A 17,510-nucleotide genomic window follows, 5' to 3' on the forward strand; every position below is an offset into this window, starting at 1 on the left:
AAAGCTCGTAACTCGGATCTCGGCTCGCATCTCAAAGCAATAAACTGCCAGAGTGACGGCTCGTATCTCGAAAAACTCGTAAGTTGGGGCACTCGTAAGTCGAGGTTCCACTGTATATATATATATATATATATATATATATACATACACATATATATATATACACACATACATACTGTATATGTGAAACAAAAAAACAAACAAAAAAAACATCTTGTACCGTTTGAAATTTTTATTTTACAAATACACGCAACTTTTCAAATGATGATGATGATGGTGATGGTGATTAATTAAAATCCCATGAATTCCTCGAACTATGAGGGTGACCCAAATGGTGGTGCTGCAAAATCGTGCACCAAGGGAGTGGTAGGAGAGGCAGGAATGGGTGCTGATGGTCTTGATGTGGAGGGAGCAGGGCGGACGAAGTGTGTAATGGAGAGCTGCCTTGCCGATTGCTGCAGGTTTTGATGTAGCTCTTTGTACGGGAGAAGCACATCCAGGCCGCTCTTGAACTTGAGGTACCTCTCCATGACTGGGTCAGCATCTTGCAACCTGTCGACAATCGCACGCATGTCCTGCAGCACCTCACCCAGGAACTGGACTGAGGTTGGACCTCGGCACCTCTTCCTCATCACTGACTGCCGCCTCCTCCTCCTCGGAATCCTTTGCAATGGCCTGCTCCTCCTCGAAAACCTTTGTAATGGCCTCAAACCCGTCCTCGGTGAGCAGGTTTAGGGAACGGTTCAGCATCATGGGTTTCAGCATGAAGTCCACTTTTGCATCTGCGTGAATGAGAGGTCCACTCAAAGCCATACTCGTCTGCGTGTTGTCCGCAATCCATATGCGGAGAGTCTTCTCCATCCTTTCCATGTGGACATTCTTGACATAGGAGACCACCTTGGTACTCAATGCAGTGCCCGCTGAAACGCTCACGAATCGCTTTCTTGTTTCGGATGTAGCAAACGGTGGCTTCGTTGACACCGTAACGCCTGCCCACAGAGGCCGCACTCTCTCCACTCAAAAGACGGTCCAGCTGCTCCAATTTCTGGGCCAGGCTCATCATTTTCTTCTGCCTCTTGGTAGTCGGCGCATCTCCGGCACTGGTCTTGCGCTTGGGAGCCATGATTGAATGATTAGCAGAGCGAGAATCAAAAACGCACGTCAAAGCAACGGGACGAGAACAATGATTGATACCCAAGACACAGTCGGTATATGTAGGAATGCAGGCAATGTGGGTAGCTGCAAGGAGGGGCTCTGAAATTAGAAGCTAGGCTCAATATGGCATCATCCGATAACATCCCCCACAAACAATGTGCAATCATAGATTTAATGAAGCGTTTTCATTCTATGTGGGGTTGACTTATTTACGCAGCTGGTGGGACATCCTGCGAAACTGTGGGGAGATCTGAAAACAGCAGTTGGGAGAAAGCACCCTTCAAATCTGGGAGAACTGGAGCAATTTGTACAACAGTGGGCCCAAACTGCCAGTAGAGAGGTTTAGGAAGCTCATTCATGGCTATAGGAAGCGCTTGACTGCAGTTATTTTGTCCAAAGGCTGTGTGTGCTGCCAAATATTAAGTCTGGGGTGTCAATAATTTTGGCATAGCCATTTCTTTTTATTTTCTGATTTTAAAGGATATATTATGTTCTGAATCAAAAACAAAGGTTCTGTAATATTAACAGTGAAATAAAGAATTGTGCAGACCAAATAATTTTGTCAATTTCAACTGATATTTGGAGAACATTGTGAGTGATTTGAAAAAAGTGCAAGGGTGCCAATATTTTTGGCCACAACGTGTATATGTAAGTACAAATGTATATTAGTGCTGGGCCGATATCTGAACTGGCAATCGGAACAGGCAGATATCGGCAATTTTTTGGTAATCTGTATCGGCAGATTGGATACAGTGTGGAGTCCTGATGACCGACTACAGTTGTACTGCACTCTATACAACCCAAAAACATTGAGTAGCTTTCACCCTTGTTTAAAGCGAATTTCAACAAACAAATTTAAAAAAACAATTTTGCATTGTAGACATTTCAAGAAGATGTGCATTAACTTTATTATTCATAAACAGCTTGCAATCATCGTGTGATGGGGAGAAACATTTGGCTCGGTAGTTTGTAAAACGTTAATTCGGCGAACGGCTCGGAAATCGCGTGTTATCGAATTTGTTTTGCTTCCAAACTCATAATGAGAAACAACATACCTTTAAAGATTGCACCCGATTCATGTAAAGCAATCTGTTGCTTAAGAAACAGGCGCGAGTTAAAGAAAAACGCTGTCGCTCGTACTGTACATTCCTGGCAGAGTACGTCTTGACGTCATACGTTCCAGGTGTGCATTAAAGTTAAGTAACTGTTAAATTCATTTTTTCACATTTTAAAGTTGGACTGACAGTATTCTGTCTCTCCTTCCACCTTCTTTACATTCTCTATCTCTCCCGCCAATCTGGCCTCGCTCTCCAACTTTTTCCAGACACCGATCCTACACCCCCTTATCTCTTCCCGAACAGCCGCCATTTCATTGCCCATCTCACATTTGATTTCCCCGCTCATCGGGTCCATTCTAGTTCCCATCACTTGCATTTCGCCGCTCATTCTCTCATCAACTCCATTTATGATTTGAACGGGACCTTAAAGAGCTCCATATCGAGCGGTGCTGGTGCACTACCCTGTGGTGCAAGTTCCATGGATGCCGAATTTTCCTTGTTTTGGTTCTTCTCACGCTAACCTTGTGAAATCGCCAGGTAAGTACGTACACTTGTGCGCTGATAACACCATTTATAACACTGAGTGAACAAGCGATCGATGTATTTAATGAATTCATAATTCTTCGGAATGGAATCCCTTTGTAACCCTGGGGATTCCCTGTTCCTGCATTTTTATATTTTGTGTGAGAGTTGCTTTTCACACGACCAGACCAGCAGGAAATGATTCATTTTATATCCGATTAATTTTATATCCGTCAATAACTGATCGCATGAGCACATTCTTCCTTCCTTCCATGTGAATGCTGCTTCATCGGAATGAACATTACGGCACACGATACCTCATTGTTTGTTTTAAAATGACAGATTGCTGTTCTGTTTGATGAACCAATCGATTAGAGAAGGGATTTAAAATGTATCGATTCACAGCCATTCAATAACGCCAATACATCCATCACGGCATAACACCGATCCAGCATGATATACATGCTTCATGTGAAGTCTGCAAAGTGCCGTCATTATTTAATTATTTTATAATCGGAAACGGCAGCATAATCGGCAGATTTTCTTTTTTTCCAATCTGTTAAGTCAAAATTCGATCCCTGGTGTTGGCTTAGCGGTTAGGGTGCCGGCTTAGGATCCGAGGATCCTGGGTTTGAATCCCGGTCGATCGCTGAATTAACGCCAGGGGGGTTGACTCAGCCTGTCATCCTTCCGAGGTCGGCAAATTGAGTACCAGCTTGCTGGGATTAATGATCCCGGTGTGTACCCCGATTTAGAATAGGTACACCGTATCCCTGCGCATCGAAGAGGCGACCAAGGGTTGGCGTCAGGAAGGGCATCCGGCCATAAAAACATTGCCTCAAACAGGGAACCATGATTGTCATGGGGCCCGCAAGGCTAACCCCCGCTCTAGCGGGGAAAATGGCCTTAAAACGATCATTCATTCATTCATTGTTAAGTCAAAATTCCTAATCGGCACAGCACTAATGTGTGTATATATATATACACCCCAACCACTCCAACCATTTCCCAAACCACTTCTGACCAACTTAAGCATAAACACAAAAATCGACATTATCGTAAAAAACAATACACAAACCGCAGACATCATTACATACAGAACCGTTCCTCCATGGAAATAAACACAGCTGAGGTTGAAAATAGTCAAACCAACAACAATAGAACTTCTACTACAACCAAACTTGTAGATCTACCTAAACTCGGGATCATCAATCTTTCCAATCATTCCCTCAGTGAGGCGGAAATAAACCTGCTCTCTAAGGGTTTAAAATTTTGCCCAATCGCTCCACAAATAAACCAATTACAATTGAAAGAGGATTTAAAAGATTTCTGTAGGCGAATGACATTAAAGGAACACTTTGTTAAAGTACACCCAGCACCATCAACAACACAACAAACAACACCAACAAACACGCATACAATCACACACACCGATACTAATACACCACAACTCACTTTACCTAAACCAAAAAGCACCTGGACACCACGTGTTGACAATCCATATCTACATGTCTATATGGAACAAGTGAGCAATGAAATTGAAAAGGTGGCACAAAAATATAATTGTTCCAGACATAAGGACAATCTTACAAAGGCAGAGCGACGAGCACTTCACAATCTCCAAAATAATGAAAAGATAGTCATAAAGCCAGCAGATAAAGGTACTGCCATTGTCATTATGTCGACTACCGATTACGTTGCAGAAGGTAATCGTCAACTACATAGTGATACTTACAAAGAGCTCCCATCTGACCCTACCCTTTTACATCTTGAAGAGGTTAAAAGGGTAGTAGATTCTATTCGGGTGGATAAAACCATCAAATCTCGCTTGGTTCCGAAAGATCCACATTGCCCTAACCTTTATTTTCTTCCTAAAATACACAAGGTAAACAATCCAGGTCGACCGTATCTGGCTGCACATGTCCAACTGTTCTAATATCAAAATTTGTTGACTGTCATTTACGTCCTCTCGTGATGAATCTCGCCTCATACCTCAAGGACACCACCAGTTTTCTGACCCACATCCAAGGATTGAACAGAATATACTCACCTTTCAACTCCCAAACCATTTTAGTCACAGCAGATGTTACATCCCTCTACACTAATATTCCACATTCAGAAGGCCTGTCTGCATGCCGCAAAGCACTAGATACACGACAAGTCCCAATACCACCTACTCAAGACCTTATGCGCCTATTAGAACTGACACTCAAACTGAATAATTTCCAATTCAATGGACGACATTACATTCAAACTCAAGGTACCGCTATGGGTACCCCTGTTGCGCCATCGTACGCTAACATCTTCATGGGAATGATAGAGGCCAAGATCAATGCACAACCTCATCACTGCATCCTGGAAAAATGCTGGGTACGTTATATTGATGACATCCAGTTCATCTGGTCAAAATCTACCCGTAGTCTCACACAATTCCAAAATGAATTAAATTTGATTCATCCGACCATCAAGTTTACATTTGACAGCTCACAGTCCGAAGTTCACTTTCTAGACACATCACTCACGCTTCAAAATAACAGACTCGAAACAGAACTATACACCAAACCAACAGACACCCACTCTTACCTTCTCCCTTCTTCATCTCATCCTAAACATACAATTGCAAGCATACCATAAAGTCAAGCACTCAGAGTAAGACGCATTTGCTCAACAAAAATGGCAGAAGAAACTTCTCTCTGCCAATTAGAAACACACTTCATTGCAAGAAACTATGACCCTCACTCTGTGAAAGAAGCAATAAACCGAGCAAAACGCATACCGAGAGCAGACCTTCTGACTTACAAACCCAAACCTGCAACTAACCGTGTCCCACTGGTAACCACCTACTCTCCTACCTCATCCCAATTGCCAAGTATTCTGAATAAGGCCCTTCCTCTCCTCCATCAATCAGAAACACTCGGCACCACATTTCCTCAACCTCCACTAACATCATTTCGACGTGGTCGGACACTCAGGGACCTCTTGGTAAAAGCAAGGCACCCACAGCCCCACAACAAAGAAACTAGGATCCCTGGATTCTATAAATGCACAGCAAAAAAATGTATTATTCACAAGCATTTACTAGAAGGAAACAAATTTTGTAGTTCTAGCACTGGACAAAAATTCCCCATCACCTCCTATATGAGCTGCAAATCTACATGGGTCATATACCGAATCACTTGCCAAAAGTGCAACAAACAATATGTTGGAAAAACTAAGAATACACTCTACACACGCGTCAATAACACCCGGTCAGAAATCAATAACTTCCACACCAGTCAGGGCAAATCTCTACCTTACACGATACACTTTAATCAACCGGATCACTCGATAAATGACATTAAAATCTCTGCCATTGAATCAATCACAAATCGATCACACACCACGATTCTGAAACGTGAGTCCTTTTGGATACATAAACTTCGGTCAAAAATCCCTCATGGCATAAATTTTGATGATTAAAGAATGTTCCTACATCAACCCAATCAAATTGTTAACCGTAACCCATTCATTCATTCATTCATTCTACCTTTATATGTCATTTATTTATTTGCCTACAAAGCCCTCCATAACCTGGCCCCATCCTACCTGGCTGACCTCCTCTCCAGACACACTCCCACCCGCAACCTCCACTCTGCTGGTACCAACCTCCTGACCCCCCCCCCCCCCCCCATCCGGACCAAATTCAGATCCTGGGGGGACAGGGCCTTCTCCATCGCTGCTCCCACCCTCTGGAACTCACTACCTCACACCATCAGAGACTCCTCCTCACTCACCACATTCAAAACATCACTAAAGACCCACCTGTTCAGCACTGCATTCAACATTCAACCCACAGCATTTAACCCCTGACTATCACTTCTCCTTCTCCCTCCATTTGCTTTAAATATTTCCCTATTGATTCTTGTCTTTTTGCAATTGTTGTTTTCATGTTTTGTTATGCATTATGTTTTGCACTCTGTCAAAGCGCCTTTGGGCTTCATGAAAAGCGCTATACAAAATAAATGAATTATTATTATTATTATTATTTATATAAATATATTGTTGCGAATATGGAATTTGGCCTCCATATCCGCTTGTAAATATTCCCCTATTTTCTCCAATACTCCCCAACTTTCCCCAATCCCCCATTCCCTAGTCCCATTGCATGTAAATAACAATCAGTAGAGCCGACCTTCCCCTTATTCCCCCATTAAATGTCGTGCCCAGGTCCACCGCACCACACGTAGACAACTTTCGGACATCTTCCTAGTTATTCTTAGTCTATGTCAGTTAAGGCCTCGTCTCCATTAATTATGACTCTTCGTTGCACCAGAATGTGATTATATGGCATCAGTAGTGAGTTTAGGACCTTTCCCATACCTCCTTCCATCTTCTTCCCCAACAATTACAACAACAACAGAGGAGATGGCGGCGGCGCGGGGGAGGATGCGTCCTCACACCGGCTCGATTAGCGCCATTGACCACGCGCTCCACGGGGTTACCACGGAGGGGCTGGCTGTCAGCTCCTCCTCAAGGGCGGAGCCTGGTAACCCCCCGCACCCAATCAGAAGGGCGGACCGATTCCATCTGGGGCGGCGCTAGCGAGCCGAGGGCGTGTCACTCCCCGCCGGATATACGCGGCGACTTAGCGGACGTGAGATGAGATGCGCCCCCAGCTGGAGCAAGACGGACCTGCGAGCGCTGAAACAGATGCGCCTGAGTTTGGAGAGGCCTGAGAAAGACCCGCCTGAGAAAGAACGTCACCTCTGAGCGCTGCGACGAGACCTCCCCGCATCTCTGGACCGAACCGTGTTGATCCTGCCCCGAGCCCAGGTGCACCTGGAGCCATCGCTACCTTGCCTTTCCTAGCCATCAATCCCCGTGTGAGTCAGCTTTGTCCCGTTTATCTGTCGTCTGTTGGGAATAATATAAGATTGTGTCTAAGTGCTTGTCTTTCTATGTTGTACCTCTCGTCCCTGTAATCTGACCTTCCGTAACGAATATAATCTCCTCCGGAGGTCTTGAGAACCGTATCCCTGGTGTCGTCATTTTATAACCCAGCCGGGTGTCTTCTTTTTCTTATTGAGCCAGCGTAACGCGACTTCGTCAACGTCGAGTATAGTCGGGTAATTTGTGCGGACACGACGGCCATTCCGCTCGGCCCACTTTAACATCAAAGTCGTGTCTGTAACAATTGGTGTCGAGGAGTGAGATTCGGACCCGGGACTAAATTAGTTAGGCCCAAATTTTGGGAGGGAAAATCGGTTCGGAGCACGTACTGCGCTCGACAAAATCGAGCCGGAGCGCGGTCCCGCGGTTACTGCGCTCGCCGAAATTATAACGAAAAAAAATAAAAAAAATTTGGATTTGTTTTACGAAACTCGAATTTTGCAAGTCGCGCTATGGCGGATCAAGACGGCTGGGGTCCGGTAGCGGAGAGTGAAGCAGGGTCGGTCCAGGACCAAATTGAGGGACATGAGGGACATGAGGAGAGCGAAACAGCGAGGGTAGCAGGCACTCAAAATGGCGCCTCGCAAGAGCGCGCGGTAGCCGAGCCCGCTGTATCAACGGGCTTTAACATGCAGCCGATTGACATACAGGCCCTCATTGCGCAGCTACAGGCAGCTGTACAGATGAGTATGGGGAGCCAAATTGAGCGATTGGGTGAGCGATTGGAGGGCCAAATGGGGGTAATGGGGAACCGGATGGAGGCTCAGAGTGAGCAAATGGGGGTAATGAGGGACGAAGCGAGGGCTCAGAGTGAGCAATTGGGGGTAATGAGGGACGAAGCGAGGGGTACCGGTGAGGGGTTAGACAACGGGATAAAAGAGGTGAAACATGGGTTAACGGGGGTAGAAAATAGAATGGCTGCCCAGGAGAATCAGATAGAGGGAGTGAAAAATGGGTTAGAGGGGTTAGAAAACAGTATGGAAGGCAAATTGAGGGACATGAGGGACCAAGCGGAAAGGGAAGTTAAACAAATGGAGCAGCAGATAGAGGGGGTCAGAATGGGGGTAGAAACCAAACTGGATGCTCACAGGGAGGAAATGGAGCAGATGAGGGTGGCATCTGGGCAGGAGATGCAAGTGATGGGAGAGGAGATCAGAAGAGGAGTGAGTGAGGAGGTCGGAGGAGTGCGCGAGGAGGTGAGGCACTGTGAGGAGCACATGGAGAAGGAGGTGAGAAAGGGGACTGTAAAGTTACAAGGGGGCATAGAGGACCTGACGCAGGAGGTGGAGCAGCTGACGGTGGGACAGACGGAGTTAGTGGAGCAGGTTCAAAGGAACACTGCGGTATTAGGAGGGTTGAAAGCGACACAGAAAGAAGTGGAAGAGGGGGTGAGCGAAATTAAGAAGCGACGGAGAGGGGATAACAAAGAGATAAAAGAGGAGATAAAAGAATTGGTCCAAAGTCTGTGTTTGGATCGTGATGTGCTCATTAACCGGATGAGGGATTCGCAGGTGATGGAGGAGAAGCGAAGAGGAAGAGGACCCAGTGTAAGTGGTGACCAATATGGTCGTGCGTATGATGCGCCAGGGGATTTAAGAAGCTTGGGGGTCGAGATGGACCCGGGTGTTCGTGAGAGGCCGTGGGTGAAGTGTGCGACAGGTCTGGTGTGCGAAAGAGGAGGTGTGCAAGAAAGTCCGACTCTGGGGTGTGTGAGGAAAAAGTGCGTGCCAAGGAGTGGGGGTGCTGGCGAGAGTGAGTCGGTCGTAGCGCGTGTGCGAGGGAGCACATGGAAGCGTGCTGTGGTGAGTGTTACAGAGGGTGTGACGGGAGAGTGTGCGCGAGGAAGGTGTGTGACGGACAGGTGCATGGGGAAAGAGTGCGCTGTCAGAAGTAAGGAAGAGTGTCCACCTGTGGTGAGTGTTACAGAGGGTGTAACGGGAGAGTGTGCGCGAGAAAGGTGTGTGACGGACAGGTGCATGAGGAAAGAGTGCGCTGTCAAGAGTAAGGGTGAGTGCGCTGTCAGGAATGGAGGTGAAAGTAGTGAGAGTGACATGGAGCGTGAGTTAGTTGTGACAGGTGAGCGAGGATGTACACCTGGGATGGAAGGATGCACACCTGGAATGGTAGAGCGTGAGTGGGAATGCACGCTGGAGTTGGTGGTGAGGCACGTGGTTGGGTGTGCGAATGAGAGCACACCTGTGATTGTCACAGAGGAGGTGACAGAAGAGGGGGCGCGTAGAGGTGTGTTGGTGAGGTGTGCTACCAACGAATGTGTGCCAAAGTGTTCGGTGGTCAGGTGTGTGACCAAGGCTGTGAGTGGAATGGGTGTGCCTGGGTGTGTAAGGAAAGGTACGAGGAGCATGAGCACGGCTGGATGTGTGAGCAAGGAACGGGCTTCGGGGTGTAAGCATGCAGGTGAAGCATCGACATTAAACGGGTTAGAGGTTAGGTCGACTTTTAGCCGAATCGGGCCCTCGGTGCGTGCTGGGCCTCGCTTTGAACGGCCGCGTCCGTGCTCCACTAGGCGGAGCGGGCAGCCCGATAGGAAGGGTCGTTATGGCGACCACGTTTTGTTGAGACGTGCCGGCAGGTCGAGATCGGGACATTGGATGGCTCCACGCCGAGGTGGTGCGTGGGATCTCGGCCCGGGTAAGCCCCCGTCCCTGCCCCGAATGCCGGACGCATCCAGCCGCTGGCACAAAACAACCAGCATCCATTGCTTGGCTTTACGAAGCCGGGCTTTGGACAGGGATTGGCGCACCGAGAGGTATTAGTGAGTCGACTGGGTGATGAGGTTAGTGTTTTGGACCCAAAATTAGAGAAAAACAAAATTTGATGATTGGCAAAGGATTGGCAGTAGTGATTGGCAGATGATGGGCAGTGATTGGAAAATTTTTGAATTGTTGGATTTGGACGAGCGAAATTGGTAGTGAGAGACCCCCGATGTGGTGGGATGGCAAAACCACCATCCTTCCCATATGTGGGGCAAATGCGCAATAGAGTATGGGGTTGATGGCAGTGAAAACTAGCCCGGGTGGGTTAGGATATGGTGTGTAGGGATCTAGCGAGGATTGACATTAGGTGACGTTAAGTTTAGTTAGTGACTGATACCTGTAGTAGGGACGCAGGTAGATTAGTGTGGATGATAATGACGAGGGAGCGCAATAGTTTAAAGGGACGACTGGGAAGCGCAAGTTTCAGAAGGGAGTAGTTAGCTGAGATGATGCCGTGTTTGTGAGAATTGAACAGGTGTGATTGCACAGGTGTGCAACTGGACAGGTGTGTGGAGCAGTGTATGAGTAGTGAGTGTGTGGATCAGCGCGAATGCGCTTGGGGAGAGAAGGGTGCAGGTGGCACCAGGTGTGAGAGCACAGGCGTGCAAATACAGGTGTGTGGAGAGAGTTGGAGTAAGTGGTACGGAGTGGTGTGCATGGTGCGAAGGTGTGGATGGGGGAAGAGTGGACCCCTTTCACGAGTACCCGGGGCGGGTAGTGTAAGTGTTAGGTAGAGGGTACAGGTAAATTGTGGTTGGATATTGGCATTTGTGGTGCGGTTGCAGAATGGTGTTGTGGATGGGTGCATTAGTGTTGTGGAAATGGCTGGGCGTGTAGCCTGTTAGTGTGTGTAGTTGGTTGGGCACTCCACCACTGTGAGGATGTCGGCCAGGTGAGGCCGCAGGTGGGCTCTGGGAGCCGGTAGAGTTGTGGATGGGGCCCGAGGATCCGGAGGATGGACCCGGGTAGCCCAGTGCCAGAGAGGGCACCGAGTGGGGAGAGTGCCAGAGGGCCTTCCCCTGGTAGTTAGGTTAGGGTAAGGAGCAGGTAAGCTCGGAGGCAACTGCAGTGGTGGAGGTGTGCAGGTGGGTAGACCCACTGGGAGAGGTACACGTCGCAGCCCAGAAATTGTACGAGGGCACCGGGAGATGAATCGGGGGAGTGAGACCCCAAATTGAAGCGCACCACAGTTTGGCCAATGGGAATTGGTTTTTAGAACCCATAGTGTAAGAGGGCCAATGGGTTGGCCGGAGAAAGACCCCGGGTAGTGTAAAGTTGTTAAAGTCAATTAGGAAATAGTTAGGATTGATGAACCTGTCGCACCATACGCAGCCACTTACCTGTGGTGATGATGATGACTCCACACCTGTGTTTTCTTTGTTTTGTTGCAGGAGATGAATCGCTGTGTGGATTTGTGAGACGCATCACGACGTGGATGAGACATTGGGGTGATTCCATCTCTCCCTCCCTAGGAGGGACTGATGATGAATTGGTAATGGCAAATTATGATGTTGAGTTGGAGATGGCAAATTTTGATGAGAGTTGAAAATGGCAAATTTGATTGGTTAGGAGGGAGAGAAGACGAATTTGGTATATGGGAGGAACGGGGAAGACAGTAAGGATGTTTGTTGATTTGTAAAGTAGATGTTTATGGGTAGTGTTGTGTTTTGTGGATACAGTAAGGGGTAAGGGAGGGGCCATGTAGGTTACCTGGTGGGGGGGGGGGCGTACGATTGGAACGTACCTGTCTCACCTGGTTCCCATGTGCCCCCAGTGTGCATCACCTTACATTGCGTGCACTTTTGCGCCCTTACCACCTTACTCACTTGTCTGCTTCTTTTGTCTCCCACCTCCGAGGATCTGGCTTTGGGGTAGAGAGAGAGGAGAGAGAGGTGCTGGCTGCGCAGTTGTGGGCCTGCACTTTCGCTGTTTGCTGCCGGGATCGATACACCATATGGACCGCAATGTTTGTGGCCACCCACAATGGACCGCAGTTCGTTTGCGGCCAAGCACCACCCGGGGATGGACCTATGGGTCAACGTGGCACCTATGCCATACAGGTGAACCACTTTTAGTTAACACCAAGTGCACCACAAGAAGAGCAAGAGACACCTGCAGGGTTAGGGGTTGTCGAATTTATTTTTATTCCAATGAACAATGGTGACTGCACCGATTGGTGGTGGGGTGGTGCTTTTGATGCTGGGAAAGGGTGCTCTGCACGTTATTAAAGGCCGTCGGCCACAGAGCACTCGTGGGTTGGTGTATCGATGCTGGCAAGCGCGCTCTCTCTATGCATAACATCTGCATGTGTTCCTCCAAAAACAGGTCCTGGATCGTAGTGTAGATATCAGCGTAATCTTGTAAATAATGCTCCCTACCGGCTGTATGTTTAGTTTGAGAATTCTTTCCGGATTCGGTTATCCTGTGGGTGTGTTTCTGTGAGGAGAAGGGTGCAACGTCGCAGGGGGACATATTTACTCATTCGTGAATATCTGTAAAACTGTCGCACTCAGGGTAGAGTTAATAGTAGAGGGAACTACATTGCGTGCCACACTAAAGTAGGTAAAAATTTATCGGGTCGGGACGCCCCGAGGGTAGAGAAGGGTGCAATGTTGCGAATATGGAATTTGGCCTCCATATCCGCTTGTAAATATTCCCCTATTTTCTCCAATACTCCCCAACTTTCCCCAATCCCCCATTCCCTAGTCCCATTGCATGTAAATAACAATCAGTAGAGCCGACCTTCCCCTTATTCCCCCATTAAATGTCGTGCCCAGGTCCACCGCACCACACGTAGACAACTTTCGGACATCTTCCTAGTTATTCTTAGTCTATGTCAGTTAAGGCCTCGTCTCCATTAATTATGACTCTTCGTTGCACCAGAATGTGATTATATGGCATCAGTAGTGAGTTTAGGACCTTTCCCATACCTCCTTCCATCTTCTTCCCCAACAATTACAACAACAACAGAGGAGATGGCGGCGGCGCGGGGGAGGATGCGTCCTCACACCGGCTCGATTAGCGCCATTGACCACGCGCTCCACGGGGTTACCACGGAGGGGCTGGCTGTCAGCTCCTCCTCAAGGGCGGAGCCTGGTAACCCCCCGCACCCAATCAGAAGGGCGGACCGATTCCATCTGGGGCGGCGCTAGCGAGCCGAGGGCGTGTCACTCCCCGCCGGATATACGCGGCGACTTAGCGGACGTGAGATGAGATGCGCCCCCAGCTGGAGCAAGACGGACCTGCGAGCGCTGAAACAGATGCGCCTGAGTTTGGAGAGGCCTGAGAAAGACCCGCCTGAGAAAGAACGTCACCTCTGAGCGCTGCGACGAGACCTCCCCGCATCTCTGGACCGAACCGTGTTGATCCTGCCCCGAGCCCAGGTGCACCTGGAGCCATCGCTACCTTGCCTTTCCTAGCCATCAATCCCCGTGTGAGTCAGCTTTGTCCCGTTTATCTGTCGTCTGTTGGGAATAATATAAGATTGTGTCTAAGTGCTTGTCTTTCTATGTTGTACCTCTCGTCCCTGTAATCTGACCTTCCGTAACGAATATAATCTCCTCCGGAGGTCTTGAGAACCGTATCCCTGGTGTCGTCATTTTATAACCCAGCCGGGTGTCTTCTTTTTCTTATTGAGCCAGCGTAGCGCGGCTCCGTCAACGTCGAGTACAATCGGGTAATTTGTGCGGACACGACGGCCATTCCGCTCGGCCCACCTTAACATCAAAGTCGTGTCTGTAACAATATATATATATATATATATATAAATATATTATATGAATATATGCTTGCGTGTTTATGTATGTATCTCTATATTTGTATATGCACATGCACCGAACTGTAACGCGGGCGATAACTGTAAGCTGCGCTTCACTTCCGTTGAACTTGGGGACAGTGAGTGAGCTTTAGCGTGGCTCTTCCTTTTGTATGCATTTTCTACACATATCACGCATCTTACACACATATCACTATGCATGCTTGACTGATGTACATGCCGGTTGTTTTTGTAGACTAAGAAGAAGACCTTTGTTGGTCGAAAGCTTGTCAAATTAAAGATCGACGTCCTGAAGCTACGTCCACGTTTGATTTAACCTCCCGATTATATATATACAGTGGAACCTTGACTTACGAGTTTAATTCGTTCCGTGACCGAGCTCGTAACTCAAATTGCTCGTATCTCAAATCAAATTTCCCCATTGAAATGCATTGAAATGCTATTAATCCGTTCCAGCCCGCCAAAAACCACACCAATTTTTTTTTAAATATACAGTATATATAAAAATATCTCGCGCTTTATATTTCACCTGTATGCAGCATACAAGTTGGCAGGATGGCCTGGACTGGAGGTACGCACACTTGACTCTAAAGTCTAAACTGTCCAGCCTGGGTTTGAATCCCGACCCAGCTATAACCTGTCATGGGTGAATCACAGGCAGGGTGATTCATCAATGTGTGTACCGCTAAACTGGGCGCCCCGTTTGCGTCCCATTAGTTGTTGGATGTTAAGGATCTCACCGTGTTTTCCACAAAGAGAAGGCGAGCTATCGCCGGCACTCTGAACAAGTTGTGGCCTGGCATGGCATGAACATGAAAACATGAACATGAACATGAAATGTTCGACATGAACATGAAATTTTCCGAAATAACCAAAATGCGAAAACTAAAATGCATCGCTATACGACAGAGATACGTACTGTACTTGAACAGCAAGATAACCACGTGACCAGAACCCACCTGGCGGCGTGAACTCGAAATAACCAAAATGCGAAAAAAAAAATGCAGCGCGATACGACAGAGATACGTACTTGAACGGCAAGATAACCACGTGACCGGGTGGCGAAAGCTCGTAACTCGGATCTCGGCTCGCATCTCAAAGCAATAAACTGCCGGAGCGACGGCTCGTATCTCGAAAAACTCGTAAGTCAAGGTTCCACTGTATATATATATATATATATATATATATATATATATATATATATATATATGTATATGTATATACATATATATACATATATATACATATATATATATATATATATATATATATATATATATATATATATATATATATATATATATATATATATATATATATATATATATATGTATATATATATATATATATATATGTATATATATGTATATATATGTATATACATATACATACATATACATATATATATATATATATATATATATATATATATATATATATATATATATATATATATATATATATATATACAGTGGAACCTTGACTTACGAGTTTAATTCGTTCTGTGACCGAGCTCGTAACTCAAATTGCTCGTATCTCAAATCAAATTTCCCCATTGAAATGCATTGAAATGCTATTAATCCGTTCCAGCCCGCCAAAAACCACACCAATTTTTAAAAAAATATACAGTATATATAAAAATATCTCGCGCTTTATATTTCACCTGTATGCAGCATACAAGTTGGCAGGATGGCCTGGACTGGAGGTACGCACACTTGACTCTAAAGTCTAAACTGTCCAGCCTGGGTTTGAATCCCGACCCAGCTATAACCTGTCATGGGTGAATCACAGGCAGGGTGATTCATCAATGTGTGTACCGCTAAACTGGGCGCCCCGTTTGCGTCCCATTAGTTGTTGGATGTTAAGGATCTCACCGTGTTTTCCACAAAGAGAAGGCGAGCTATCGCCGGCACTCTGAACAAGTTGTGGCCTGGCATGGCATGAACATGAAAACATGAACATGAACATGAAATGTTCGACATGAACATGAAATTTTCCAAAATAACCAAAATGCGAAAACAAAAATGCAGCGCTATACGACAGAGATACTGTACGTGCACGGCAAGATAACCACGTGACCGGAACCCACCTGGCGGCGTAAACTCAAAATAACCGAAATGCGAAAACTAAAATGCAGCGCTATACGACAGAGATACTGTACGTGCACGGCAAGATAACCACGTGACCGGAACCCACCTGGCGGCGTAAACTCAAAATAACCGAAATGCGAAAACTAAAATGCAGCGCTATACGACAGAGATACTGTACGTGCACGGCAAGATAACCACGTGACCGGGTGGCGAAAGCTCGTAACTCGGATCTCGGCTCGCATCTCAAAGCAATAAACCGCCCGAGCGACGGCTCGTATCTCGAAAAACTCGTAAGTTGGGGCACTCGTAAGTCAAGGTTCCACTGTATATATATATATATATATATATATATATATATATATATATATATATACAGTGCATTCAGAAAGTATTCAGACCCCTTCACTTTTTCACATTTTATGTTGCAGCCTTATGCTGAAATCGTTTAAATTCATTTTTTCCCTCATCAATCTACACTCAATACCCCATAATGACAAAGAGAAAACAGGATTTTAGAAAGTTTTGCAAATTTATTAAAAAGAAGAAACTGAAATATCACATTGACATAAGTATTCAGACCCTTTGCTATGGCACTTGAAATTTAGCTAAGGTGCCTCCCATTTCTCTTGATCATCTTTGAGATGTTTCTACACCTTGATTGGAGTCCACCTGTGGCAAATTCAATTGATTGGACATGATTTGGAAAGGCACACACCTGTCTGCATAAGGTCTCACAGCTGACAATGCATATCAGAGCAAAAACCAAGCCATGAGGTCGAAGGAACTGCCTGCAGAGCTCAGACAGGATTGTGTGGAGGCACAGATCTGGGGAAGCCTACAAAAACATTTCTACTGCAGTGAAGGTTCCCAAGACCACAGTGGCCTCCATAATTCTTAAATGGAAGAAGGTTAGAACAACCAGGACTCTTCCTAGATCTGGTCGCCCGGCCAAACTGAGCAATCGGGGGAGAAGGGCCTTGGTAAGAGAGGTGACCAAGAACCCGATGGTCACTGGCTGAGCTACAGAGATCCTGTGTGGAGATGGGAGAAACTTCCAGAAGGACAACCATCACTGCAACACTCCACCGATCTGGGCTTTATGGCAGAGTGGCCAGACGGAAGTCTCTCCTCAGTGAAAGACATCTCAAAGATGATCAAGACAAATGGGAGGCACCTGAGCTAAATTTCAAGTGTCACAGCAAAGGGT

At 46.6% G+C, this 17,510-nt stretch overlaps 1 protein-coding gene across 7 annotated transcripts in view; it reads right to left on the reverse strand.

Moving 5' to 3' along the window:
* BEND7 (BEN domain containing 7) overlaps window positions 1-17,510 on the reverse strand; it is a 187,900-nt gene that overhangs the window by 46,244 nt on the left and 124,146 nt on the right. For 2 of the 7 annotated variants that reach the window (XM_078776191.1, XM_068113022.2), the window contains one exon: window positions 217-1,111. The exons of 4 other annotated variants lie outside the window; for them this stretch is intronic. In XM_078776191.1, the coding sequence (XP_078632317.1) occupies window positions 930-1,111 (182 nt within the window). In that variant the 3' untranslated portion in view covers window positions 217-929. Of the gene's footprint in view, window positions 1-216; window positions 1,112-17,510 lie in introns of those variants that run through there. One more of the 7 variants, XM_068113023.2, reaches the window with a different exon arrangement.

The sequence above is a fragment of the Myxine glutinosa genome, chromosome 4 (assembly GCF_964187855.1).
Source record: "Myxine glutinosa chromosome 4, kmMyxGlut1.1, whole genome shotgun sequence".
NCBI lineage: Eukaryota > Metazoa > Chordata > Myxini > Myxiniformes > Myxinidae > Myxine > Myxine glutinosa.